The following is a 26,695-nucleotide window of genomic DNA, read 5'->3' as shown; positions in this document are numbered from 1 at the left end:
AGTTGCAGCCCTAAATCTGGCATTAAATCCCTAAAATTTGGGAAATCCATTCTCAAGCAAGGAGCAAATCATAGACCAAGTTGATTGTTATCAGGGATTATTATTATCATTACAATTATAATCACCTAAACTGCAAACTCACATGAACATGTAATGGTTTTGAATTAGAAAGTAGTGGCTCACATGTAATATGTATAAATGTATAACCCACAAGGAAATGTTTCAGGTTATATTGACTGGTAAAGATTTTGTGAGAATGGACAGCACAGCAACAAACCCATTTCAGAGACAACAGCCTCTGGGACGAGTTAATGTTTTGTCAGATATTTCAGATAGTGTGGGGAATCGTTTTCCTGCAATTCCACTCAAAGAATGGCTGCATACCAGTCGCAATGACTCACTGTTGCCATAGGCTATAAACTGAGCCATGACCATAAAACATTGCGAAACATTTGTTTTTGAGGAAACATGACAAACACAGGCTTCCAGGACAGGTGCAGGAAGGTCCAGGTCCAGGCCCAGGACTCTGCGGTGAAGAAAAATATTTTTGGTATGGAGATGCCAAAGGATGAGAGTTAAGATTGTGTTTACACAGGTATCACAGTGACATAACACCTGTGTTTTCATTGGATACTGATGAGAAATAAAGCCTACACATTTAATTTTTCAACAAAATTAATTTAAGCCCCGAGGTAGATGTAATCCCAATGCCTGAACTCAAAATGACAACACATAATTACATATAATAATGACTTTTGTGAGGTACCTCTGTTTCAGCAACCCAGAGGCATGAAGTTGTCTGGTCCAGGTAAAATTTGCTTGTAGTGCCATCTTGTGAAAATCTATGAGACAGCAGAGGAAAACAGCACAAGAGCTGCAATAGATCTTTTTGTCACAGCAGGAAAAGGCCAGGTGTAATTAATACCATTAATAATGACTGCAGTCATTAGCAAAACTGGATTCTCCTGTGCTTTTCCTGCTACTACAGGCCAAAATGTCTTAATATTTATTAAAATTTGGCAAATATTCCTTTATATCAGCAGTTATCAATGTGTAAACAGTAACCAGTGTGAGTGTGCAGGTTGTCACTACAGCAGCTGACTTCACAGTTTATTTCCTTTTGTTCACTCATTTAAATTATGTAAATCTATTAAATTGACTTCTGTAGAATACATGGACTTCTACAACAATCTGCAACCGTCAAGCATCTAAAGATTATATAAAATTATGCAATTAAAATTCAATAAACAGGCTATCAAGATGCTCGGTGACATAGTGGTACATACTGTACATCTGTGGGGAACTACTTGTAAACTTTTCTTTAGACAGGTGACTATTTCTGTTCACGAGATGAATATGTGCAACTTCTCGTCCACAGAACTCAAAATGGATCATTTTAAAATCAATTTGAAACCACTGAAAAGGGATCAGTTATGTACAATCATGATCTAGTCAGTTTTATCATTATCTTACTGTATTAGTGTTTGTAATTTGTGCTGTTTGCAGGCATTTGCTTTTGTGTGTATTTTCTTGAATTGTGTGTCATTTTGTGTATTTTTGTTTATTGTTTCGAGCTATTATGTACAGTATTTTCTTAAGTTTTGTATGTTTTTCTTTAAGTTTTGTTTTGTTTTCTATGTATTTTTGTGATGAGTTTTTTGTTTTGAACTGTTTTCGTGTATTTTCTTGTTGAGTTTTGCACGTTTTTTCTTAGTTTTCTGTCTTTTATATATTTTCTTTTTGATTTTTATGTATTCTAAAGGTCCATCTTGGGACTTTTTGCACACTGGTTTAGGCTACAAACACTGCCGTGTGTGGCATCAGCCTGTATTATATACATGTCCCTATAAAAAAATAAACATGAAAGATAAATAACTGTCAGCACTGCATTTCGTGTGACTGTTAAGTGTCAACGCCTCCCTCCGCTGGACATAAACGGTCCTGCGGTTCATGAAATTATTCCTAAATTGTATATTCGCACTGATTAACCTAACACCCCCCCCCCTCACAGTGCAAATTCCTACGAGTCACAAAAATGATGAATTTCAAAGCACTACCACCCTCTATAACCTAATTCTTCACCGCAACACCTTTAGAGGGAACACAAACTCCACACAACACAAAACAGACAAGCCTCTACTTACTTACTCAACTCAGTTTATTTACAGAGCATTTGAAGAGCCATGTATGCAAATGTACTGAAATTACTGACAGAACCCTTCTTTTTACACACGGGGGAGCTGATTAATCAGAGTTTGATCTCTCCATATTTTGATCTAGATGCTTCGAAAATCCAGTGAGTGACTGTCCCTTGGTTTAGATTACTGTCGAGTCCCTCAGGGAAACAATAAATTAACCAGGTTTTAAGCCGTGCGCCGTCTTCCAGACTTGAGTAAATGTAGCAGTTAGAAACAGTTAGTTAGGCCTAATATTTCTGGGTGAGGACAGGACACAAACAAGTCTAAGCAACACCAAGCCTGCAATAGTCTGATAAAAAGCAACCGAAAAAGAAAGCTTAACAAAAATAGTTTTACTAACGTTACAGTCCTCCCTCAGATGAGCCATACAGAAGCAATATAATATCATGGAGGGTCTAAACTACTGAGCGATGAGCCTTTCATGCTTCGCTGATGTTGTCACACTGATCCCTCGAAACCCACAAACATAGGATCCTTTAAAAGGAAAGTTTAAGGATTTCAGAAGTCTTTTCTACAGGTTAACCAACAAATCCCAACCTAGAATTAGAGGTTTCATGTGTGCAATTTTAAGGGACTCTTGATTGATTTTTCTACCCAATAGAAAATCTGTAATAGCATGATAAAGATCTTTAATCTTGAACACCTTTTTTATTTATAATATCACCTTTTCTGCTACCACAATGATCCAAATTTCCTCTCAGAAATATCAGTGAAATCCACTTGCATAATCATCATCAACAGATCAGTATCACAGAAGTAGCAAAAGCAGGTAACTCAGGAAAAAATCATGGTGGGAAAAAAGACTTTATAATTAACAGCACAACCTCCAAAAAAGCCTCAACTTTCCCTTCAAAGAAAACTCAAGACTCACAAACACCCTGAAGAAAACTTATTTGAACTGTCCTGATATCGGTTTGGTTATGGTACATGCCTTGTGTTTTTTTTTTTTTTAAACAAAGTAACACTGAAAATAAAACAAAGAACAGGCAACAGAGATTGCATGGACAGACAATTAATAAAAAAGGAAATAAAAACAACAGCTCAACTTCCTACATCCTTAAAAAAAAAAAAAAGACGTAATTTGCAACACATATGAGTAGTCTGCAACAACATGCATACGGCTCCTTTTCAGCACAAAACAGTCTGATTATTTTTTTGTTTTAAATGTGACTTGCTGTGTTAAAAAGCAACTCAAGATATGTTGTCTCATTCTACCTTCCTGAATGTGTTGGGAATAACTTTTTTTTTTTTTTTTTAAATGTGTGGAAGTGTCTCACTGATCCAGGTCACCCTCCCCAAACTGCCAAAAAAGGGTTGTACAGATATGAGAAAAGTGATCACTGATGAACATTAAATCCAGTTTCTGAGGTTAAAGTGTGGAGGCTTTTAACATTTCATACTATTCCTTAACAGAACGTTTGACATGACACTCAAACTGGACTTTAAATCATCTGATTATGAATTGCTATGAGCCCAATCCTCCTAATTCTCCTAATTTATGTAAGGCATCTAATCAAACAATTGTAAACTGCAGGGGCAACAAACTGACACTAGCCACAGACTAAATTTTGGCTGCTTTTTATTATCTCTACCGGCCACTTTGGCAGGTAACCAGTGACATGTAAGAGTTTAACAAGTTGTTTCACAGTGAAAGTATAGTTTAAAAGGTCTGTATTATTGGAATGAACCCTCCTCAGCTGTCTGTGGATGAACATGTTTTCGTTTCTGCCCTCTGAGACCTCTTCTGTCCTTTCACTTCAGCAAATCTCAAATTACAGCTATCTTGACTGGCGACACAGTTACAGGAAGTGTCAACTTTTAAAAGGCGGATTTGAGATTGAAGTAGCGTTTGAGAACGTATTTTTCTGTGTGTGAACACTTTAAATTTACATGCTTTGATAAATTAGATCATATTCCCTTAGTATTAAGTGCCCCATGTGCTTTTGGGATGATGCTGAACTAGCTGCAACATCTACTAAATACTCAGTGTTGTGAAGTGTTCGCATGCTTGTTAGCAACCAGAAATATTAGACACAAACAGGAGTGAAAATCCAACTAACCGTGTTGAATGTAAGGCCTTTTTCCCCCCCCTAAACTCATCATATTCCCTAGAAAGACTAGAGGGAAATTCCATTCATATATTCTGTTTGCAGATACTAGTGGGGGGAAGTCAGCTGTCTGTGTGTTGAAATAACAGAACATGTCATCTCTCACAAAAAGACATACAGATGTGCTGACAAATGATGCATGTGTTAAAAGAAGGACAGCTTTAATGCATGTATATTCTTGCAAACGTACCAGTATGTGCCGAGTTCAGGACAACATATCGCATGTTATTTGAACACGTTCTTTTTAAGACTGTAGTGGGGAGGGTGTCATTCTCTGTCCATGCATTTAAATAGCAACACAGGAAAAAAAAAAAAAAAAAAGAAAGAAAAAAGGCTAACACACATTTAACGCGTCTTACAGAGGAAAATAAGTCACCCAGAGGTCTGCAGCAGTAAATCTTGTCATTTCTTTCAAATAGATTTGGACTTATAATCTTATTTTTTTTTCTCTTTTTTTGTGTCCGTTTAAATTCAAATGTTGACAGAATAGGAGTACATTTTGTGGATCACATTCAGACGCCTCGTCTCTCTTCTTCTATACTTCAGTGTTGCCCGCGTAGAGCCTGGTCCATGTTCGGGCTGAGGAGAGAGAGAGAGAGATAGAAAGACATAAAATGGTTGTGGTGGTTGTAAGAAGGATTTGGAAGGAAGCAGGGCTGCGGCTAATGAGTGTTGATAAGTATACACAGACATACTTTATCAAATAAACCCCTGTTGGTACAAGTGTAAATCAAAACAAACAGGCCTACAGGAAGACAACATTTTGATGCCATGATAAGACAATCTGAGCAAACTCCAATCACTAATGAAGGCCATGTGATTCAGCTGGAAGCCCTGAAATGAATAAAAACAAAAACTAGAGAGGCTAAAGCGGACCCAGACTGTTTTTACAGGCGTAGTACTTGATAGTTAGACGGCAGCAAAAGCAGACGTCATTGTCAAAGTTACATAAAGAGAAAATGAAAGAAAAACTGACCATAACAGTACAAGGCCAGAAACAACCCCAAAAAATACCAAATATGAACACCATTATGATAAATAACTACATGTACATGTTACTGTTTGGCCTGATATTTACACTAAATTACCATTTTGTTATTATTGCATTATTCAGTCTGAGATTAGCGTCTTTTTTGCCATTCACATTCAGTTTTAGGTGACAGAAGCTGTGCTAGTTGGACGGTTACAATGCCAGCACATTGAGGTAATGTGTTGTTTTTAACCATTTATTATTGCTGTGAACTCCCAGCTGCACAGCCTCTTCTACTTGCTCCTCCAATAAGATGACCAAGGACAAAACTATAAGCAAAGAATCCCCTCAGCTCATTTCTCAAGTATCAGAGGGACCAATTGAAAATATTTACCGTTTCCAAACCATTAGAGGAAAACAGCAAAAGCATCTTTCATTCCGAAATTCCTTCAAATGAGTGGTGTCGTTCTGAAGAATCGTTATTTCAGTCAGTTGATTAACAACAGACGTAACAGCTGCTTTCACACTTGTCTGTGTTCACAGCCAGTTTATGTTCCACTCTTTAGTTTCACCTTCAGAAGGTGCTGACTGGGTTGTTTTTGTTTTTGTCAACAGGGAAACAGCCACTCATGAGAGCCACACCAGACTTTTGGAACAAAAATGTGGGCGATGACTCAGAGATCTGCAGTTGAGCTAATGATTGCTGCCATCTGACAAAACATTTCTCATACTGGAAAAATGTTACCACCTGCGGTAAAGAATGTAAATAATTTCACTCTTGAGCAAGTAGATAAATCTAATCTTCACCTGTCTCAATGGCATGGCTTTCGTTTTTCTTCCACTGCTCTGCAACATCATTTGCCAGGGGATCGTCTGGATTGGGAGCACTTAATAACGCCTGGATAGATAGCAACACTGTGCGGATTTGCAGGGCTGGAGACCACTTATCTGGAAGAGGGAAAGAAAAAGATGCAAGGAGAAACAAAGATGACAACTTTTAAGTCGAATTTGAAAAACCAGGAAGGCTTTGTTGTTATATAACATTAGTATTACTGGGTAAACATGGCCAAGCAGGTACAACATGCCAGTGACAGAAACTAGTGCATTTTTATGACCAAAATGATGAGAATATACTAGGTGGTGACAAAATCTGAGTGCAGATTAGCGTGCCTTCAAATCTCAGTCTGTTACAATATTTTCTGTTCACCTTTATTAGTGAGTTTGGCAACTGGTCTACTGTTGTCTGTTCTGCTCTTGCCAAATAAACATTACTTTGAGATTGTTTACCTCAAAACTTGATTTAATGGTTGCAATCACATCTGCTTCCTGAGGCTTTGTCTCACAAGAGTGCTTTCTGCAAATATAACTGGGCTGACTTTAAGCCGTCTCATATTAGAAATGAGGTAATTTCTGACCTATCACCGTATTCTGATTGTGACGGCATAAACTAAATCTGCGATTCTATGCCTCAAACTGCTGGTGTGTAATTATGTGTAATCGTCATGAAATTGAATCAACACCTGTTTCACCGCTCTGTCCCACTTTTAGCTGCTGTTAGATCATTTTGGTTCACCAGCCCCCATTTAGACGGTACAGTTGCCTCTAAATGCAACTTGTCCACCCCTCATATAACATCATAAGCAGTCGATGCCCATAAACTAGATCGGACAAGCTTAGCATTCGCTACATGCCCAGAATAAAATAGCAACATAGCGGAGTGTTTGCTGAAGAAAGAGTAGCTAAAAACACAGATACTTTTCTTAGGAGTTAAAAACTCGAGCTAGGAGGTTTTTGTCATGTGTCCAGAAAAATGACTACAACAAGATGCCCATGATGCTTTGTGTCACCTGAATATTAAGTAGGCAGTTGCTTGCTAACACATCAGGAATAATGACTCAATATCCCATGTATGTGTTATAGGCTTAAGAGCCGTTGTTTTTTTCTGGTCGGAAATCGTATGTTACAACTTTTAACTGTTTATAATGCACCTTATTTTTCGCTAATTTTGTGGATGGAAACAAAAGAATAAATGCAAAAATCCTGCAGCACACAGTCACTGTGGTTCCACATAAAAATTGTGTACATATACAAGCATTCTTAAAAAAAAAAATCCTTAAAAATGAGCATGTTATCATGTTTTCTTACCTTTCAAAATGTCTAAACATATTCTTCCCAGTTTGTCGACATTGGGGTGGTAGATTTTGGTCATGAATCGCACTTTGGGAGCTGCCATGGGATACTCTTCTGGAAGAAATAGTTCAAGTTTAAATGTGCCTCCTTCAAAGGGAGAGTCTTGAGGCCCTGCAATGACCACATGGAAGTAACGTGCATTCCCTTCATCAGGCGTAGCCGTGATCCCTGGAACAGGCTCTGCCATCAACCGCTGTGTCTCCTGAGTGTGGTCAAAACGAGAAACAGAAAAACACTGTGTTGACATTTCTGAATAAAAACAGTGCGGTACTTACTGCAGGAAGAACTGTGGAGGTGTCAGCAGACAACCGACTCTCAAATACATAATGGATGAGAACATACAATTTCACCCTGCTTAGTCATATGTACACTTTCAACTCACCCACATACAGACACAATAACAATCTGCAAGTTTAACAAAAAAGGTAGCTAAGAGTTGGAGCACCTCACATACAATGAGTTACTTTGATATAAATTTGCATTGAACTTCCCATCACAATACACTAAATATATTCAGAGGTTCAACTGTTGATTATTTTCTCTATTAATCAATTAATTATTTGGTCCGCAAAAGGTCAGAAAATAGTGAACCAATTTCCCAAGAGTCAAAAGTTGCGTCTTAAAATAACTTATGTGCAGCCGACACTTAAAAACCGAAAACTATTTTGTGTGCCATCACCGAAACCTAAGAAAACCAGCAAATATACAAATTTGAAGGTCTGTTTCTGCTTTAAAAATGGCTGAAATGATAGATTATCACAATAGCTGTTACTGATAAATTCTATTTTATGACTAGTTGATTAATTGTTTCAGATGTTCATTAATTAATGCTCTTACTCCATTAAATTAGACTTCAAGTAACAAATGATTCCTGTTTATGTAATGTGCTTGATGCATTTCTATTATTATTGGTTGACTTAAATATTTCTTTTAGTGCAAATCAATCAAGCATAAAGAAAAGAACAACTGAGTGACACTAATAATCAAAAAAAGGAAGTGGAAGATTTATTATATTTCTGCATTTGATTAAGCAGGTGCACTGAAACATCTGCAGTCAACAATAAGGAAGCTGGTTTTATCTTCTTGAATATTACGTCCATTTCCTCGTTAGGGTTGCAAAAAAAAAACTAAATGCAGGTCACCCTAATGGAAGCTATGTCGTGTTTTCACTCAGTCAACGTTATGCTAGTCGCTGTGAAAACCTGCTAAACTTGACAAATAGCTTACAAGAAGTGGCGGAAAAGGCTGATCGCGCCCACAGCCGGGCCTGCTGAAGCCCGGTGAAGCTGCGGTGAGGCTGCGGGAGGAGCAAGCAGCACCAACAGGCCTTAAATTCATGTTCGGTGCTTTCGTTTTGTTTACATAAAAAGAACAACAGTAACATATCTGCTTTATTACGAGCATTTTTTTTTATGTTTCGATACCGCAAGGGCAGCGCCAGACATGTGAAGCAATCACCGCACTCACTAGCCTAGCTTACATAGCGAGTCCATTCATATGCCGACTAGGACGAAAATGTCACAATTTTGTCGATTCATACTAGAAATTAGCAACCCGGTAGAATGAAAAGTACATTATAAACACGACAACGGATCGACTCGTGCAGAAAAATCAACCACAGACAGGGGAGAAGGGAGTAAACGGAAGTGGCAAACAAAACACTTGCAGACACGGACCAGCGAGTTAGCTCGATAGGAGCTAACTGTGCTAGCCGCGCTAACGTCAAGCTACACGCTGGATGGCAGCGAATTTAAACCCTGATTCTCGTTAAATAATACACACGATATCCTAACACATGTTCATAAAGATGTATGTACAGTGCCCGGTGTAAATGTACCTTGATAATCCTACGAGGCAAACCGGCCATCTTGTGTTAGCTTTTATATTTTTAGCCGTGGACTCGCCTTCTCTTCAGGTCGGGTTGAGTGAGCTGCCGGGGCGGGGACTAATGCATCCATGGGCGGGGACAGAGAGCTCTGTGTTCCGGTGGCTTCAGATGACGTCAGGAGATAATGCTGCTGCTCAGATTTTCTGTGTAAAACTTCACAAGCTTTAATATATATATACTTTTTTTCTTTTTTTTTTTGGTTGAATTCAGTTTGTACATAGATACATTAACCTTTATGAAGAACAAAAAAAGTAAACGGACACTGTTATATTTTAAAGATTTATTTTCTGTAACCCCTGATTAAGGTATACTAATTTTTACTGATGTTATTGTTTATTTATGTTTAAATTCTTTTTTTTTTTTAAATTAATTTAGTTTGTTTACTTTTTCATGTTTCATTCGATTGATCTACTTTTTCACACATTGGAATCTTGAACTGTACAAAATGTCCAAAACTGGACTGCTCATTTAGTCAAAATTCAGATGAAAATGTTTCACATTTTTTTTGGATTTGTTCTCATACAGAGAAATTTTGGTCAGATACTTGAGAGTTCATTGAAACATATCTAATTGCAGATTTTCCTTTTTGTTTTAATGATGTTTTCTTTGGTGTGTTTGGGTTTGAGATGGAAAATATTTATATATATTATTTATATACAAATGCAAATTCAGTGGTTCTAAACCAGAATGAACTCAATAAAAATGTGGATACCATAAAATATTCAAATAACTCTAAATCTATGGACTCTGCTATTATATGCAACCTTTGTGACCTTGCAGGACTGATACTGGAGCATCTTTGACTGAAGTCGGTGCTGTGATTTAAACTTTTGAATGAAGAGCCTTGTTGTTCTTGGATATTTGCCTCCCTCTTTGCCCATGTGCCTTGTGTTGTTGATGTTGTATTTTGTGTGTCCTACATGTATTGTATATGCTATTGTCTTTAATAAAAATAAAAAAATAAAAAAATCTGTGTAAAACTATAAATTACAAATTGTAATTTTACTCATAAAATCTGGTTAGATTTTAGATGTAATTTTCAAAATTAAAATCACAGTTAAAGCTTTGTATTAACGATGCCACACTATAACTTTTGTACTCACAAATGCTGTTTTTCTAAAAGAAAATCCATGTTTCCTTTAAATTAAATTAGATTAGATTCAACTTTACTGTGATTGAACAAGTACAAGTGCTTAACGAGATGCAGTTGGCATCTAACCAGAGTGCAATTTAGGGATAAAGTGCTGATGTGCACAATATAAATTACTGTGAGCAGCTTACAAGATGTACAAGATGTAGATATACAGATATACACTTGTGCAGTGATGCAGTGTGTTATATAAAGTGACGTAGTGAGTAAATAGATCAGTTTGTCAGCAGAAAAACAGCAGTAGGACTGCTGGTGCGGGAGTGGAGGCTCCCAGATGATAGTAGAGTAAACAGCCAGTGGTTTAACTCTCTAATATTGCATAAAAACAAAAAGGGTATGTAAACAATTTAACTGCATTTTTTATGTTTACTGTCCTTGTCCTACATGTCATTACTTTTTACAAGATTTGAATGTACATTGTTTACATTGATTTATGACACACTTGTCATGATAGATGGAAAATGAATATATTTCTAACATACTATTACTTGTTTATTCACAAATGCTGTTTTTCTTTTTTTTCTCAAAGTCTTTACATATTTAATAAACTCTCTGAAGTTGCATTAAAACAAAAATAGTATATAAACAAATTGCATGTTTGTGTTTGTCATTGCCTATATGTCATGTTCATGTCATTAACTTTTAAAAGATTAGTTTGTACAGTCCATTCATACTGATTTATGATACACTTGTCACGATAAATTTAAAATAAAAACTATTCTGTACAATAAAAAATGTAGAAATGATGAATCTCTCCGTTGCAAAATTAAAAGAAAAAATCTTTGTACTTTCTGTTTCAGTCTCTGGACTGAAAGTTTGTTGACTAGCTGAGCTATATGATTTCTATGTATAGAATTCAAAAAGTCTGTGGTGAGACCACAGTCTGAGTGTCTTAAAAGCTCAATACAAATGTGGGCGAATAAAATCTCAGAATTACTATATGAATATTTAATCTTTAATTTAGAATAATACATTTATTTTTTGCATATTTTTGTGGTGGCAGATCAGTTTGAAACATTGCAAGGGAGGGCTTAAATGTTTTCTCAGTGTATGCTCATTTGGAAATATATTTTCATGTTTTCTTTAATTAAATTGTTAAATTTTCTGTGTCCTGTTGTGGTTGCAAGGTCTTGAACACTACACAAGATCTTATGCAGTTCTTCCTGCAGGCACAGTAACAACTCTATTTTCTTTTCTTTTTTCACATTTTGTGACGCAGGACTTCAGCTGCGTTGGTAGTTTGTTCAAATCCAATAAAAGAATATCAGCTCTTCTTCACATTACCTCTGAGATGCAAGTCAACATGTAGGGTGCATTTACTTCTAATTTCATATCAATTATTAATATTGTACTTACACTGACAGCTGACATTTATTACTGGTCCACTGGTCTGCCCTGTCTTGGATGCATATCCTATTTCTACTGCATTAACAATAAGGATTTAATTCCTTTAAAACCACTGGTTGTTTGCAAGCAACATGCCATAATTAAACTGTATTTGACTACATCTTAAAGCTCAGCTAACTCTAATATAATCTGCCCTCAAGAAAATAAATCCTAAAATGCACCACTGACCTTTTTAAGAGACCGACTTTTTCATCCAGTTAAGGTGCCATGGTGGTTAGCTAGACATTATAATTTGAACAATCACTATATGACGTTTTGGAGGCAAACACCAGCCACAAATCTACTTTTATTCTTCAAGTTTAATATGTTCGGCATGATTCTGAATTATGTTATACTGCTGCCAATCCATTAGATTTCCGAGACTTTGCAGGAGAGATTTTAACAAGCCCTAAAATCTAGTGCAGTAAATCTATAAGCATAACGTCAAAGCCATATAATTGTTCCATCGTAGCAGCACAGACTCATAAACTCTTGACAAACAAGTAAATATTTAACAGTTTATTATACATACAGAATTGCGGCAATAAGACAAACTCATTTTGCAGTTTTCTAACTTTGAACTATCTGTCCTTTGGTGGATCCTTCTTTCTGCGTCTCATGTGATACCTGTAAATAGTGAAGAAGAGGATCATTAATTTTGACCAGTAAATACAGACAGATTGTTGATGAGCTAAAATACTCTTGCCAAACAAATAAAGAAAAAAACAAAAGAAGCCACTGACATGTGTCCTTATCAAAGTCCAAGCAGGCCAGCGGTGGTCATTTAGATCACACTAAGGCAAATAAATCTAAAAATTACATTTACATGTGAAAGGTAGAGTAAAAGGGATGCTGAATTCTCATTTATGACCACCAACATATCACCCTAAACCCTCCACTTTGCTATCAGGCAACACAGGCGCAGGAGCAATTCATTTCTAATAGGAGATTACTGGTGTCATCATAGGGGAAAATCTCTTGATATAAATCTCAGCCATTCAGCTAACTTTTATTAATGATGTGTATTTTTTGTGTACTTACTGTCCTACTGGATACCAGCGGTGTTTGGTGGTGAAAAACATCTTGCTCAGCTCCTCTATAGTTGGCCCCTGTTTGCCCTTCAGCACCTCCTTGCTGAGGTGGGCCTTTAAAACCTGGTCGTGGGTCTCAACCGGGGAGGTCACAGGGTCAGGACGTTCTATAGGCTGCAAACATTTACTGTCAGGAGCAAAGTACCCTCTGATACATTTTTGCATTTTAAAATTATGTTGTTTTCTAGCAGTTGAAGTCTAATTTGTTTGGAGTTCTTCAAGGCCTCACTCTGAGAGTCTAGACCTGCTAATAATTCTGAAAATTAAGGGCTAAAAAGGCTTTAAATTTTCACATTTCTACATTAACAAGCTTTCATACAGTACAGATCTTTAAAGGATAAAAAGAATGGGAAAAACTAAAGTAATCTGTGAGATAAATAGATATAGACTCTTCATCAGACACCTGGCACACTGACAGTTGAGACCAGAGAGCACTCTCCTACCTGGGTGAGCTCATAGGGAATGTCGACAGTGGGGTGGTAGCACACTATGGTTTTCCCATCTGAAGTCACACCGATTTCCACGTTACTAAACACAAGAGATTGGAGGGTTATTGTCCTGCTCACAGTTATATATCAATGTACTACTTCAAACCTTCAAATTCAATGAAAATCTGTATGCAGTCAACCTACTAACGTACCAGTTAGGGCCATCAAGCGAAGGAGCGCTGATGTTGGACTTCTGTCGGAGTGGCACTAAACATGCTACAACAGAAAAAAAACAGGTGAGACAAACAAATATCTTAAAAGGTAACATAATTAATAAGACAAATTAACAAATTTCAGCTTATTAGCTAGACGTTATACATCAAATATGAAAGCATAAATCCACTGCAGTGCACAAATTATGTTATTTTTAAGTTATTGGGAACTTCAGTCTGGATTTGAGGTAAAAGTCCAGTAGGAAAACTGAGGGCTATTATCTATAACCAGGACCTCTTGTCTGCCATTGGAGCAGCAATGATTAGTCAATTAGTTGACTGACAGAAAATTAATCAGCAACTTTTTTGATAATCAAATAATCATTCTAATCATTTTTGAAGGAAAAATGAAAATATTTGGTGCTTGCAGCTTCTCAAATGTGAGGATTTGAGAACTTTTATGTGTCAAACATGATTGTAAACTGAATATCTTTGGGGTTTGGACTGTTGATCAGAGAAAACAAGACAACTGAAGACAGCAACTTGCACTCAATGACATCACAATGGGCATTTTTCACCGTTTCCTAGCATTTTATAGGCATAATGACTAATTGTTAATTGTTAGTTGCAGCCCTACTTATGGCAAACACAGATTTAAGTCCTTGATGACATGCTTTGAAGATGTGTGAGAAGCTTCTCTGATTTTAAAATAACTAGAAAATTAATCTATCACCAGTCTATATGAACGGTTCTGCCATACAAACAGCCCATAGTTTCTGTAAGCGTCACACAGGCAGTTTGTGTTGGTATTAGACTCTGGATGTGAGGCATATTGTGCCACAAGTCTTTCAATTTTTGTTCTCAACTGCTCTACACTAGAGCTGGGCTGACTGTGATAAGTATGGTATGGTTTGCTGGTCTTATCTGCTGCAGCTTCAGTGCAGGAGGCAGGCTAATGTGTGTGAATGCAAACTCCTGCCCCTCCCCTGCCAGGTGCTTGAGAGTGCATCAGCTGTGACATGAGCTTTACCAGGCACATGTGTCACCCCGTAGTGGAATCTGAGGAGCCCGAGACAGAAACGCATTCTGGGTGGCAACTTATCCAATGCATTGCTCCTTTTAGCGGCTTGTGAGCTGTCTCCAGTGCGAAAGTCAAAACGACATGATAAAAGCTCAGGTTCTCACAGTCTCTCTTTGTTCAGTCTCAGACAAGCTTCTTGATATGTGTGCAACAGGTCTCCATTCATTATCATCCTGCAGCTGAGCAAGCCCAAAGGAAGATGAATTGGCTGAATCTTTAGTTTAAGCACCAGTAAGGCCTCCAAATCAGCTTTCATCCTCAGGAAAGATTGCTAATTGATTGGAGGCGGCATGTTCCAGATGACCTAAATTATTTCTGGCCATCAAATATCACCCTAGAGTTGGGAAGGTCACACTAATGTGTCAGCCCTGCTTCCTGTAGCCTGGACAGCACTGCTTTGAGTGTCTGATCATGTTGGAACTTATCCACACTGCCTACAAGTTTGGCATTAGAGTTACAACAACTAGTCGATTAATTGGTTAGTTGTCAACTATTAAATGAATCGCAAACTATTTTGATAATCAATTAATGGCTTGGAGTCATTTTATAAAGACAAAACATGTCCAAATTCTCTGGTTCCAGCGTCTTAAATGTGAATATTTCCTGGTTTCTTTAGTCTTCTATGACAGTAAACTGAATATCATTGGGTTGTGGACAAAATACATTTGAGGACGTGCATCTTAGGCTTTGGGAAACAGTGATGGACATGTTTCACCATTTTCTGACATTTTATGGAAGAAATAACTAATCGATCAATCGAGAAAAGTATCGACAGATGAATCGATAATGAACATAATATTTGGTTAGTAATTTTCTATTTGTTTCAACCTTGTGTGGCATGACTATTCACTTCTTAAGTCCCTTTCAAGACAGTGACTCTTGTTGAGGATATGTTGAAGCAATAGCATGTAAGCTTTTAGTAGCCGTGGTACTAAGCACTCGGCTGAGATAAAGACTCTTCTGCAGATGGCAAAATATGTACCCCATCTCCTGCTTTCTCTCCAGTTCCTCTCTCACCTCTTACCTCAGGGGGACGGTCAGTGTTCACCTTATATGTCTAATTTAACGTCAAGGTTAGCCGCTGTTAGCCTTACTCCCACCGTCGTTGCGTTAAAACGGTTATTAAGAGCAAACCGACACATACGAACGTGTCCTTTCACAAATATCTTGTTAACTAGGTATTAATAGGACTTACTTTGTACATGTCGCAGTTTGAGGCCACAAGAAACTCGCGCTAAGAGACTGTGTAGCTTGCACAAATGACCCGACGCCATGCTCCGTTATTTTCCTGTGTGCGTCACCATAACTGTTCCGTCTCTGCACGCTGACTCACTCACGTTTAGTTCCACCTTACCAGCCTCACCTTGAACCACTATTACATTATTTTATAACAACTGCTGAACAAATTATCAGCAGTTGAAAGTAACAAAGTATATTTACTCAAGTACCTGTACAATTATGAGGTACTTTTACTTTACTTTACTTCTGGTACTTTGTAGTTCCACTCCACTGCAATTCATAGGGAAATATGTTTACTCTATACTCCACTTTATTAATGTGATCCATTTAGTTACTTTTCAGATTAACATTTCACATGAAATAAGTTAAAGATCCCCTCCAGACATTTTTAAGATGTATATATAAAATACTATTTTGATAGTAATGTGTGTCTGATATGGTTTTTCCCCAAAAAAAATTCAATTGACATGTTAAAATCCTTAAAATTACCTTCATTAAAAATTCCAGTAACTATGAATATGCAAATATTTTTTCATTTCAAAAGTTTAACTGCTGAACACAAGATGTCTCCTACTTCACTGTACAGTCCATTCTCAGTGTTTGTCCACTGGAGGCTTCAGGTTTCCACATCACACTTGTGTAAGTTGAATACTGAACCACGATTGGCTTCCAAACTATTTGTGATGTCACAAATCCTGCTCCTAGGCCTACTGCTTAAAATTGGATTTTCAGTGAGCACAGAGAAACTTTCCACTTTCAGCAGATGAATGTGAAAACAACCTTCTAGTGTCAAACTCTGCACATACATCATTCTGCACAGTGAAGCTCAAATATCCAACTGTAGGAACAAGAAGAACTGTACTCCAGTATAGTTATTCAAATATTTCACAAAAATGCAAAGATGAGAGTAAAGTTCTGGAAAATGAATCCAAATTTATGTATCAGAACTTTGTTTTTTCTTCTTCTTACAAAAATATTATAGTCCCTCAGATTTATCTTGTGACTCTTGTAAAGTCCTGAAGATAAAATAACAACGAAATGCTGCTTATGCACTGATTCATCAATATTAATAATATACTTTATTAAATGTATTTCATATAGTCACAACCTGATTTTCTGAAAAACAAGTACCTTTAATTTTAACACTTTAAGTAAAATTAGCTGGTAATACTTTTGTACTTTTACTTAAGTATGATTTTAAATGCAGGACTTTTACTTGCAATGGAGTACTTTTACATTGTGGTATTTCTACTTTTACTTAAATAAAGGATCTGAGTACTTCTTCCACCAATGCAAATTATATTCTTTGATTTAAAATTGATTTAATCAAAACACATTTTAGAGTTTTTACCATTCTTATTTTTGCAGAGCTCGATGTACATGTATCCTAAGTGGATAATGATATCCACTTTTACTAAATGTAACATGTTTTTTAAAACTCTGGCCAAAAGTCAGTCTTCTTAATAGTCTATATACCTACAAATGGCAGTATTTGAAGCATATTTACCCATATCTGCTTCCCTTCTGACAAAACACAGTGATATTCAACCTATAAACTTGATAAATTATTACACATTACTTAATATATATTTAAAACATAAGCCATCTACTGCATTCATTCAGTCACTGTTACTTGATGATTATGCATAAAGCGAGAGTTCAAACAGGGTTTAGGTTGTCACAATTTTTATGAATGTGACAATAAAAATTTGCAGATTGCAAAAAATTGTTGGGCTGCTGAAATGAAATGAAAGCAGGCTGGAGAATCTGCAGTGAGCTTCAAGTTCATCAATCTGGCGTCATGTTTGATCAATCTCAGACGTATCATGTCTCTTCTGATGATGCAGAGTTTCAAAATTAGAAGACAAACAAAGGTTTACACCTTCTATAAACTGTATTTATTTATTGGATATACAGCATCTTAAAAACACTGTTTGTCCAGAGACTTCTTAATATTTCATTTTACTGTTCATACCAGGGTACCAGGTATACAATATGACCTATATGTTTCTCATGTGAAAATAGTCTTAGTAGCATACTACATTTGGAAATGTACAAAGAAATGCAATCTGAGAGGGATGTTGATTATGACAATTCAAACACTGCGTTCACCTAAAAACAATTCCTATAATATTCACTGATATGAACATAAGAAATGTTTTTCTTAACTTCTTTACTTTTACTTTACCGCTGTTGGTATTTGTGGTCAGAAAAAGTCTGAACAAACTTCAAAGTCTTTCAGGTGCTTTAGGTCCACTTTGCACTTTGGCCACTCTTTCAAGTCTTTCAGGAGTGCAGCTTTATTTACTGCACGCCTGCTCAGTTTATTCATGTTCACAGGCTGCTGTTGCATCCAGAACGTCACTAGGAGACTTCCATCTCGGCTGTGGCTGCAGTGCTGGATGCCTGTGATCCTGTGTTCACCACCAAGCGCTCTCGACTGCCGAACACCTCAGCCACTAGAGGAAAACAATCACAGCATTATTAAATTAATAATTAATATTATGAGTAAAGGTCAAGCATTGTATATTGCCTGATAGATGTACAGGAAATAGATTTGACAGCTTACAATCAACAAGTGAAAGAAAGAAATGTTTAAACTTTTCATCTGATTTCAATGTCCAGCATAAAGTAAGTATGTGATGTTAAGTAGGAAAGAAATAAGAAATACAGATAATTTAGTATCAGCCGTACCTGCTGCAACATCACTTATATCCCAAACCCGCAAGCCGTCCTTCTGTCCTCCAAAGGCGTAAGTGAAGGGCTGATCAGGACAGCATGCAGCGCAGAACAGCACACCCTGTTCACAGGTGAGGAAGCACATTGTTACAACATCTTTAACAACCACAAATGTCAGCTATCCCCCTGCTACGTGCAAGATTTACACTTATATTAAAATACAAAGTTACAATAGTCCACACTCCTTCAGTGACAGTGGTGAAAGAATGTGGGATCTACATACTGTAAATGCATGTTCTTACCATTTTCATGTCCCTTGAATGCACCAGATTTGGTTTGTTCCCCATAATGTCCCAGATCTTTACGTGTTTGTCAGCTGATGAAGTGACCAGGCATCCTTTAATCTGGCTGCTAAGATCCAAACCTGCAGAAATATAAGATTAGATGTCATTTTTTGTAGTACTGTTAATAATTGTACCTTTCGTTCCACCATAAAGTAAACCTATAACACATAAAAACATTCATGGCACAAGCGTAGGCATATACACACAGACACACACTCACACACTTCTGCTTACCTGACACTTCTTGATCATGTGCCCTCAGTGTGAACACGGGTTTATCAGAGCGTGCGTCCAGACAGTAGACGAAACCATCCTCTGTGCTGGCCTGAAACACAACCACACACTTAAGTTAATGACAGAGGTTGTGAAACAAACAGCATACACATCAGCTATATTTATAACTCCTATTTACACTTTAACAGTTATAGAAATGTGAGCAACAGGAGGTATGAATAACTCCTTTTCTAACCAGCACTGATGGAAAGAAAAGCTCATTTACTACTGACAAAACTTACAGTGTCACTCTGAGAGGAATATGCTTGTTTACATGTCTGAACCACACTTACTTAAGGTTCTTCACAGATTAATTCGTATCACAGATTTGAGTGATGCTGCTAATTTACTGACCTTGTCACTAATTTGTATTTGGGAAGAAGCCGAAAAACAGCAGGTCCTATTTGCCAAATTACAACATCCACATGTTGTTTGATTCTCTTGTTAAGAAATACTTTTGTCCCAGTATAATCTCAACAAAATGAAAACTGGAGATGAGATTTTATAATATTCTTGATTTTTTTGTATTCTTATCGAGTCTGACAGTAAAATGGCTTGTGCTCCTACCAGGAAGTTGCAGGGTGAAAAGTGATTCCAGGCCAGACGCTCCACTTGACCACTAAACCTCCAGGTCCGGTAACTGTTATCTGGACTACGGCAATCATAGAGGACAGCTGTCCTGCAAAGGAGAAAATATTAGTCTCAAACTCACTGTGAATGAAAAACAAAATTTACTGTTTAATTCTAGATGACACTTACTTGTCATATGATCCTGATATCAGAGTCTGTGCCTCAAAGGGGTGAAAAGCCAACGTCTGAACCTGGAAGATGAAAGATTTCCAGAAGTTGAAGCTGCAAATTCTGTGGCTTTGATACTAAATAGACACTACAATATTCGGCATTGTGTTTCTTATTGAATACCTTATCAGTGTGTCGACGCAGAGTTGTGGCTGGTTTGCCTTGAGACAGATCCCACAAGATCACAGTGTCATCTGCTGATCCACTGGCCAACACATTCCTAAGCAAGAGAAGATTTGCTTCAATTTTTGTGCATAACTGTGCTTAATAAAATACATCAGTGAATGCTCCCGGGCCTCTGATACTCACCTGACCAGTTTGTTCCAGGATAAATCCAACACTGCATCCGTGTGTCCCTCGACAGGCTCTGCTGCTGCTGCTGCCCCCTGGGATCACCAAAAACAGGCAGCAATGTATTGATAACATGACAAGAGCAGGAAATAATGCAGGAGAGAGGGACAAGGCTGTCTACTAATACTGGTGTTGAAAATGTAGAAAGTCCTGAAAATCAGAACCAGAAGAGTGCACTCAGTGGAGTTCAGATCTCCGCCAGGTGTGTCTGGGGACATGTATAGTCTCAGTTTTCTTTGAGATGCATAGAATAGTGTAATGGTATTGTAACCGAGCATCCTCCTTGGTTCACCTAACTGTATAAACTTAATAAAGTGACAATAAACAGGATGATAAGTCCAAACTTCTCCATTTAAATAGTTATTTATTTAGAACATTTATCATAACACACCACACAAAATAAAACCCCTCCCTTACCTCCCTCTCCCCTCCCAAACTAAGAAGAACTGAATCTCACTCAATAGTCCCACCCAGCTCCCTTACAGTCAAGATGGCAGCAAAGCTAACAAGAACAGGGATTTATTCATCCCGTTTAGTGCCTAACGTTAGTGGATCATAAAATATCGGGTATGGAATGAATCTGAAGATGCTCCGGTTCAAGATGAGACCAATTATTTCTATGGATGATGTTTTTGAGCCATGATGTGGCCTGAAACAGACTTGTTTTTCGCCTAGCTGATTGCCAGAAATGCCTTTTGCTGCAGTTATTGATCACTTGCTGCTCCTACCGGCCAGTTAAGACGAGGGAAGAGTCTTGAGAATACAGTCATAAAGATGCACAAAAAATAGTAAGCTGATGCGTAGTATGTGAGATTAGTTGCAGAGCGATACACACACAGAGGAAATAAAACAACATGCACAAAATAATTCTTGACACAATCAATCTTATAACTTGTTAAAAACGTTGAATACTCAATTAAGACTTGATTAACAAAAATAATACAGAGTTAATAGCTGACTTGCAGTTTAGAAAGTAAGTTAACTATTTCTAAAGATAAAGACTTGTACCTTCTTGCTCTTCTTTTTCTTCTTAGAGGCCTTTTTGCTCCCTAGGGAGAAGACTGGCTCTAAACAGTCCACCACATCCAGGTCCCACACGTCGATCTGTGGAGTCATGTTGCCCACAGCGGCGTAGTTAGCTGCAGCCAGGGGAGAGAGAGAAGATTCAAGTCAATAGACAGAAATAAGTCTATGTTTAGGTTTGGGTTTAGCTTAAGATTAAATATAATGCTCAGAACTACTGTCGTTAACAATTTATTATTATCAAAGAATAGAAGTTATCACACCTTGAGGTTTAGAAAGAAACAGATTATTCTCTTACCTGATCCTTCTCCAGGGTTTGGGTCAAAGTTTAGCCACTCTATACACAGCGGGTAAGCTGGCAGCAGAATATCATGATGAACATACAAAGAGTTCTCCTCTGAGTTATGGACTGTAAAAGAAATAAATATTTTAGGATTCGCCAACATAATAAATAATGGAAAGATTATTTGTTAGATTAATATTTGGATAAAAAAATATACATTTTTAAAGCCTGATACACAAATCATCATATTAAATGAATTTAAGTAATATTATAGATAAAAACAAAAGTATCCAAGCAACAGAAGATATTTTCCTGTGTCTTCAGAATATTCTCTGCCACCTCATCATGTTACATATGAAGATATTTACTGTAGATCTCCAAATTGCAGCAGTCCTTCTCTGCTCTGCCTGCGAGGATGAGATTGTCGTTGGGCTTGATTTGGAAGTCTTCTCGCTCATACTGGTCCTAGAAAGATGGGAGGTGAATGATTTTGGCTTTGACAAGATAAAATGAGTGTTGAAATTGGCTTTAAAATTCACAGCAAGCACTCCGGATTTGACTTATTTTTGTAAAAATTTCCCCCGTGTTCAGACGTCATAGAAGAGGGGTTTTTCTTGAGTGTACAGGCGCCTTAAATCTGTATTATCATTATCATTATCAAGAGCACTCACTGTATCTTTGAGAGTGATGTAAGGATCCTCCTCATTGGAGCTGAACACTGTGAGTCCAGCCAGACTGTCCCCGAGATTGGCAGTCACTGGATTAGAGTGAGACGAACAAGGTCAGTCTGAACACAACTAACGAACTAAAACACAACAAACTGGAAATAATTTGTTTCTACGCTCGCTCACCATTGTCCTCTTCATCATATTTATCCAAGCCGTACTCTGCTAGCTCGTCTTCTTCCTCCTTCCTTTCTTCGCTCTCATCCTCTGGAGCTCCAGCAACGTCCGGTGTAATGTCGTTAGTATCCGCAGCTATACCCTCATCATCCTCTTCCTCATCCTCAGCTGCTTGTTCTCTGATTTAACAGAGAATATTTAAATGAAATTGATGAAACAGACGCAAACACTGCTGTAAAATGTGTATTTTGTTCCAGCAACATACCCCAGCTCCTGCTTTGCTTCAGTAATGATACGTTGTAGCTCCTCTTGACTCAACTCAACCTGAAGTGGAATCATAAAGTTGATAGAGAGAAACATTGTGTATTTGTCAGTTTGAGAAGCTCTGGAACATCCCTGCGGGCAAATTCTTTATTCATAAGATGTGATGCCTCAAGAAAAAGCCGACTTTAAGAGTGTTTCTAACAGATTTTGACATGTATCTCAACAAACCCGGAAAACAGAAAAGCTTTAAAATGCATAGAACATTTATCTGAATATGGAAATGTAACTTAGTGACATTTCTTTATAGACCAGACTCAATCTTGGCTGTTTTAAAACACACCTCAGGCCTCTCTTTTGTTTGTTTGTTTTCTGTTATCTCCACTGATTATCTTATCTGCTTGGGGTTTTTTTTACATATTACCTTTGAACGTAAAGAATTTTCTTGTTTTATTCATGATACGAGAATGAATTGTGACTATTTGTACTATATGTTTTCAATAAAAAAAATAAAAATCTGTCAGTCACCGTTTTCAGCATTTTCACACAGTAAAAAAATAAATAACTAATAATAAACTGTGGGTGAATTGAGAGATTTAGATTTTAGTAGAGCTGAAACAATTAATGGACTCATTGATTAGTCAATGTCAGAAACTTAATTGGCAACTATTTAGATAATCAATGCCAAATTTGACTATTTGATGCTTTTGGTAGTCAAATATGAAAATAAACTGGATATTTTTTGGGTTTCGTACTTTTAGTTGAATAAAACCATACTTTTTAAAATGTTAATTAGTTTTTGGGGAAAATTGTGATGCCATCGTTCACTTTTTCTCTGACTCTTTATAGGTTAGACTAGCAGGTGAATCAGTTAAGTGGGAAAATAATTGGTAACAAAAATAAGCAATAGTTGCAGCCCTAAATTTTAGTCTTACTTAAGTTTTTTTGTTTGTTTGTTTGTTTTACAAATCAAGCTTGTGCACTTGTAGGTTCAATGACTTCTCTACAGGTTTGTTATATTTCCTAAACATTCAAATTCAAAATTCAATAACATATAAACAAGTATAATGCTGCCTGGGAATTAAATTATAAAAACTAATTATAACCAATAAACACTCGGTAAAAGGGAGCTCTTTACATTCAATAAAAATAAAATAATACTGTTAACAATATAACATCACAGTCTGATTTGTTGACACATTAGCAGCTGGTAGGCTAACGTTATGTTGCTAACAGTTTGCTAAGCACGTTACTTACTTTGTCCGGGGTTTCCTTGGCAACGCCTCGCTTCACCCATGCGACACAAGTAATCTGGGAGCTCATTCTGTAGAAACAGCAGGTTTAAAGATCAAATATTCTTATAATTATTGTTATTATATTTGACTGGCTCGACTCAGGCGTGGACAGAGCTGGCATACATGTGAGTAAAAAACTTGTCGCATCTAGATTACGTCATAGAAGTGTTAAAAGCATGGTTAAAAGGAGCTGCCTGATCAAAAGTGTAGCAGAGATATGACACCAAAACAGTGCTGAAAGAAGTATTTAGATCCTTTACTTAAGTAAAACTACTAATACAGCAATGTAAAAAGACTCCAGTACAAGTCCTACATGAAAAAAGTAAATAAGTATTATGAGCTTGATGTAGTTAAAGTATTGCAGTAAAAGTAGTGCTTTAGTCCCTCTGACTGATATATTATTATATATGACATCATTAGATTATTAATACTGAAGCATCAGTGTGTAAGCAGCATGTTACTGTTGTAGCTGCTGGAGGTGGAGCTAGTTTGAACTACTTTATATACAGTTAGCTGGTTTAGTCCAGTAGTTCCCAACCTAGGGGTCAGGCCCCTCCAAAGGGTCACCAGATAAATTTGAGGGGTCATGAGATGATTTATGGGGAGAGAAAAGAAAAGAAAAGAAGAAAAAAGAGAACATATATTATTATTATATTATACTATATTATTGTAGTATATTATATTGTTTGTTCTTATCCCTAATAAATACAAGTAAGAACATTTTAATGTTGTAGTTCATCAATGTGGAGCCAATTTTAGATAGTTTGAGTAGATTAATAGTAATAGTACTGCATCATATGAGTATCATATTTTTTATAATAATTATAAATTTTATTTATATAGCACCTTTCACAGAAAGTACGTAACAGATTTTAAAAAACACGAAAACAGTAACTAAAATATATTATTTTATGTAAAATCTTAATTTAAAAAAGTAACTAGTAACTATAAGTGGAAAATAAATGTAGTGGAGTAGAGAGCACAATATTTTCCTCTGAAATGTAGTGGAGTAGAAGTACAAGGTGGCATAAAATGGAAACTCAAGTATCTTAAATTTGTACTTCAATACAGTACTTGAGTAAATGTACTTAGTTACATTCCACCACTGGCAGGACAAACTATGATCCGATGGAATTAGTTTTAGGCATATAATAGGATAATGATCCTTGTCAGTGCCCAATGGTGAGAGAGGAGTTGTCCGGACTGATACCAGGTGGATATACAACAGTGTAGCAGGAAGATGACAATGCTCTCTATGTCAATATGAGGCTATCAGACGAACTGCAGGGGGTCCAGCGATGGCTGAATTAGTGGTCAGAGCTGTTTCAGAACCCTCCTCTCCAGTGATTTCATGACATGAGAGGTCAGCAAAACAGTTTAATCATTTGGTGTGTTTGGATGTTTCTTCCAAGAACACACTGTGTCAAGTTTTCCTAGAAGACAGAGAAGTGCAGTTAGCAATGGTGGAAGAGATGAGGAATTTGAAGGGCAGGCAGCAACCTCCTTTGTTGAACTTACTGAAGAACTGGTTTATCTTGTTGGTTCTATTTTGGTCTCTTTTGTCATCTAGTTGTTGTTGTCAACTGTACAGCATGTGATTGTTCTCATACTGTACTATTCAAACCTCTCTTGTGTTGTTCTGTTGAAGTTTTTCTACAGCTTACTCGCCCTTGTTGTTTCTGTATGTGATTCACTTCCTCCCTGTCACCACAGGAAAGAAAAAACAGACAAATCTGTTTTCAGTTTTTAGACTTTTTTCTAATTTTTTGTTTTTGGTGAAATATTGGATCATTTAAACAATTGTTGAAATGAAACCATGTGAGAAGATTAGAGGGAAAAATCACTATTTGGTGGCGCTGTTAACAACACATAGACATCTGAAATGTGACCCCGACTGCATGCTGCTTTTTGTAAGATGTCAAAAGCCAAAAAGGTTGGAAACCACTGGTTTCATCTTTAACAATGTGTTGTATTTTAAAAGCTTGTTATATGATCCACTGTGTCAAATATCTTCATCTGAAAAGTAACTTAAGCTGTCAGATAAATGTAGTGGAGTAGAAAGTGCAATATTTTCCTCTCAAATGTAGTGGAGTGGAAGTATAAAGTAGCGTCAAATGGAAATACTCAAGTAAAGTACAAGTACCTCGAAATTGTACAGTGCCTGAGTAAATGTACTTAGTTACATTGCACCACTGGTTTGTGGGAACATTGTTGTCCACACAAAAGTTAATGTACTCTGTTATGCAGTCTGTGAGTGCATCTGTGTCCCCCCCTTGTGGACTACAGAGAACATCATCATAAGGTGAAAGAGATGTTTTAAATTTTTTGTTTTTCAATAGCGCCTCAAGAAACATAATTCTTATAAGTTGCTACACATTTTCCAGAACCAACTCCATATCTTATTAAATTTCTGATCTTAATTTCATCACTAGTTCATGAGGTGAGAGTCAGTATGATGTAGGTGCTGCAAAACATACAAGATCGGCTTCTGTGACAGGCCATGAATGGTCTCATCTCTTCTTCTATACATTTACAGAAGTTCACAAGAGCCTTTCTCCTCCGTGTGCTTGAAGGTCTCGTCTGGTTTCAAACGTCAGCTTGAGGT

At 37.0% G+C, this 26,695-nt stretch overlaps 3 protein-coding genes across 3 annotated transcripts; all 3 read right to left on the bottom strand.

The window, feature by feature from the left end:
* Window positions 1-3,377: 3,377 nt before the first annotated feature.
* Window positions 3,378-9,457, bottom strand: ube2nb (ubiquitin-conjugating enzyme E2Nb). The gene is made up of 4 exons (XM_067581051.1): window positions 9,304-9,457; window positions 7,422-7,668; window positions 6,084-6,224; window positions 3,378-4,885 (listed from the first exon to the last, which is right to left on the bottom strand). The coding sequence occupies exons 1-4, from the start codon at window positions 9,331-9,333 to the stop codon at window positions 4,842-4,844; spliced, it is 462 nt and encodes a 153-aa protein (XP_067437152.1). The 5' UTR covers window positions 9,334-9,457; the 3' UTR covers window positions 3,378-4,841.
* Window positions 9,458-12,394: 2,937 nt separating this feature from the next.
* On the bottom strand, window positions 12,395-16,050 carry mrpl42 (mitochondrial ribosomal protein L42). The gene is made up of 5 exons (XM_067581052.1): window positions 15,898-16,050; window positions 13,622-13,685; window positions 13,425-13,509; window positions 12,932-13,095; window positions 12,395-12,517 (listed from the first exon to the last, which is right to left on the bottom strand). Exons 1-5 carry the CDS (start codon window positions 15,974-15,976, stop codon window positions 12,472-12,474), a joined length of 438 nt encoding a protein of 145 aa, XP_067437153.1. The 5' UTR covers window positions 15,977-16,050; the 3' UTR covers window positions 12,395-12,471.
* Window positions 16,051-17,816: 1,766 nt separating this feature from the next.
* pwp1 (PWP1 homolog, endonuclein) lies at window positions 17,817-24,243 on the bottom strand. Its single transcript, XM_067581789.1, has 15 exons — window positions 24,053-24,243; window positions 22,800-22,858; window positions 22,544-22,713; window positions 22,364-22,449; window positions 22,061-22,157; window positions 21,708-21,818; window positions 21,395-21,525; window positions 20,345-20,421; window positions 20,159-20,255; window positions 19,997-20,058; window positions 19,805-19,916; window positions 19,199-19,289; window positions 18,923-19,044; window positions 18,636-18,741; window positions 17,817-18,400 (listed from the first exon to the last, which is right to left on the bottom strand). Exons 1-15 carry the CDS (start codon window positions 24,116-24,118, stop codon window positions 18,306-18,308), a joined length of 1,482 nt encoding a protein of 493 aa, XP_067437890.1. The 5' UTR covers window positions 24,119-24,243; the 3' UTR covers window positions 17,817-18,305.
* Window positions 24,244-26,695: the final 2,452 nt, after the last annotated feature.

This window comes from Thunnus thynnus, chromosome 23, assembly GCF_963924715.1.
Source record: "Thunnus thynnus chromosome 23, fThuThy2.1, whole genome shotgun sequence".
NCBI lineage: Eukaryota > Metazoa > Chordata > Actinopteri > Scombriformes > Scombridae > Thunnus > Thunnus thynnus.
Note: the sequence above shows the minus strand (reverse complement) of the source record. Positions and strands in the feature narration are given on the sequence as shown.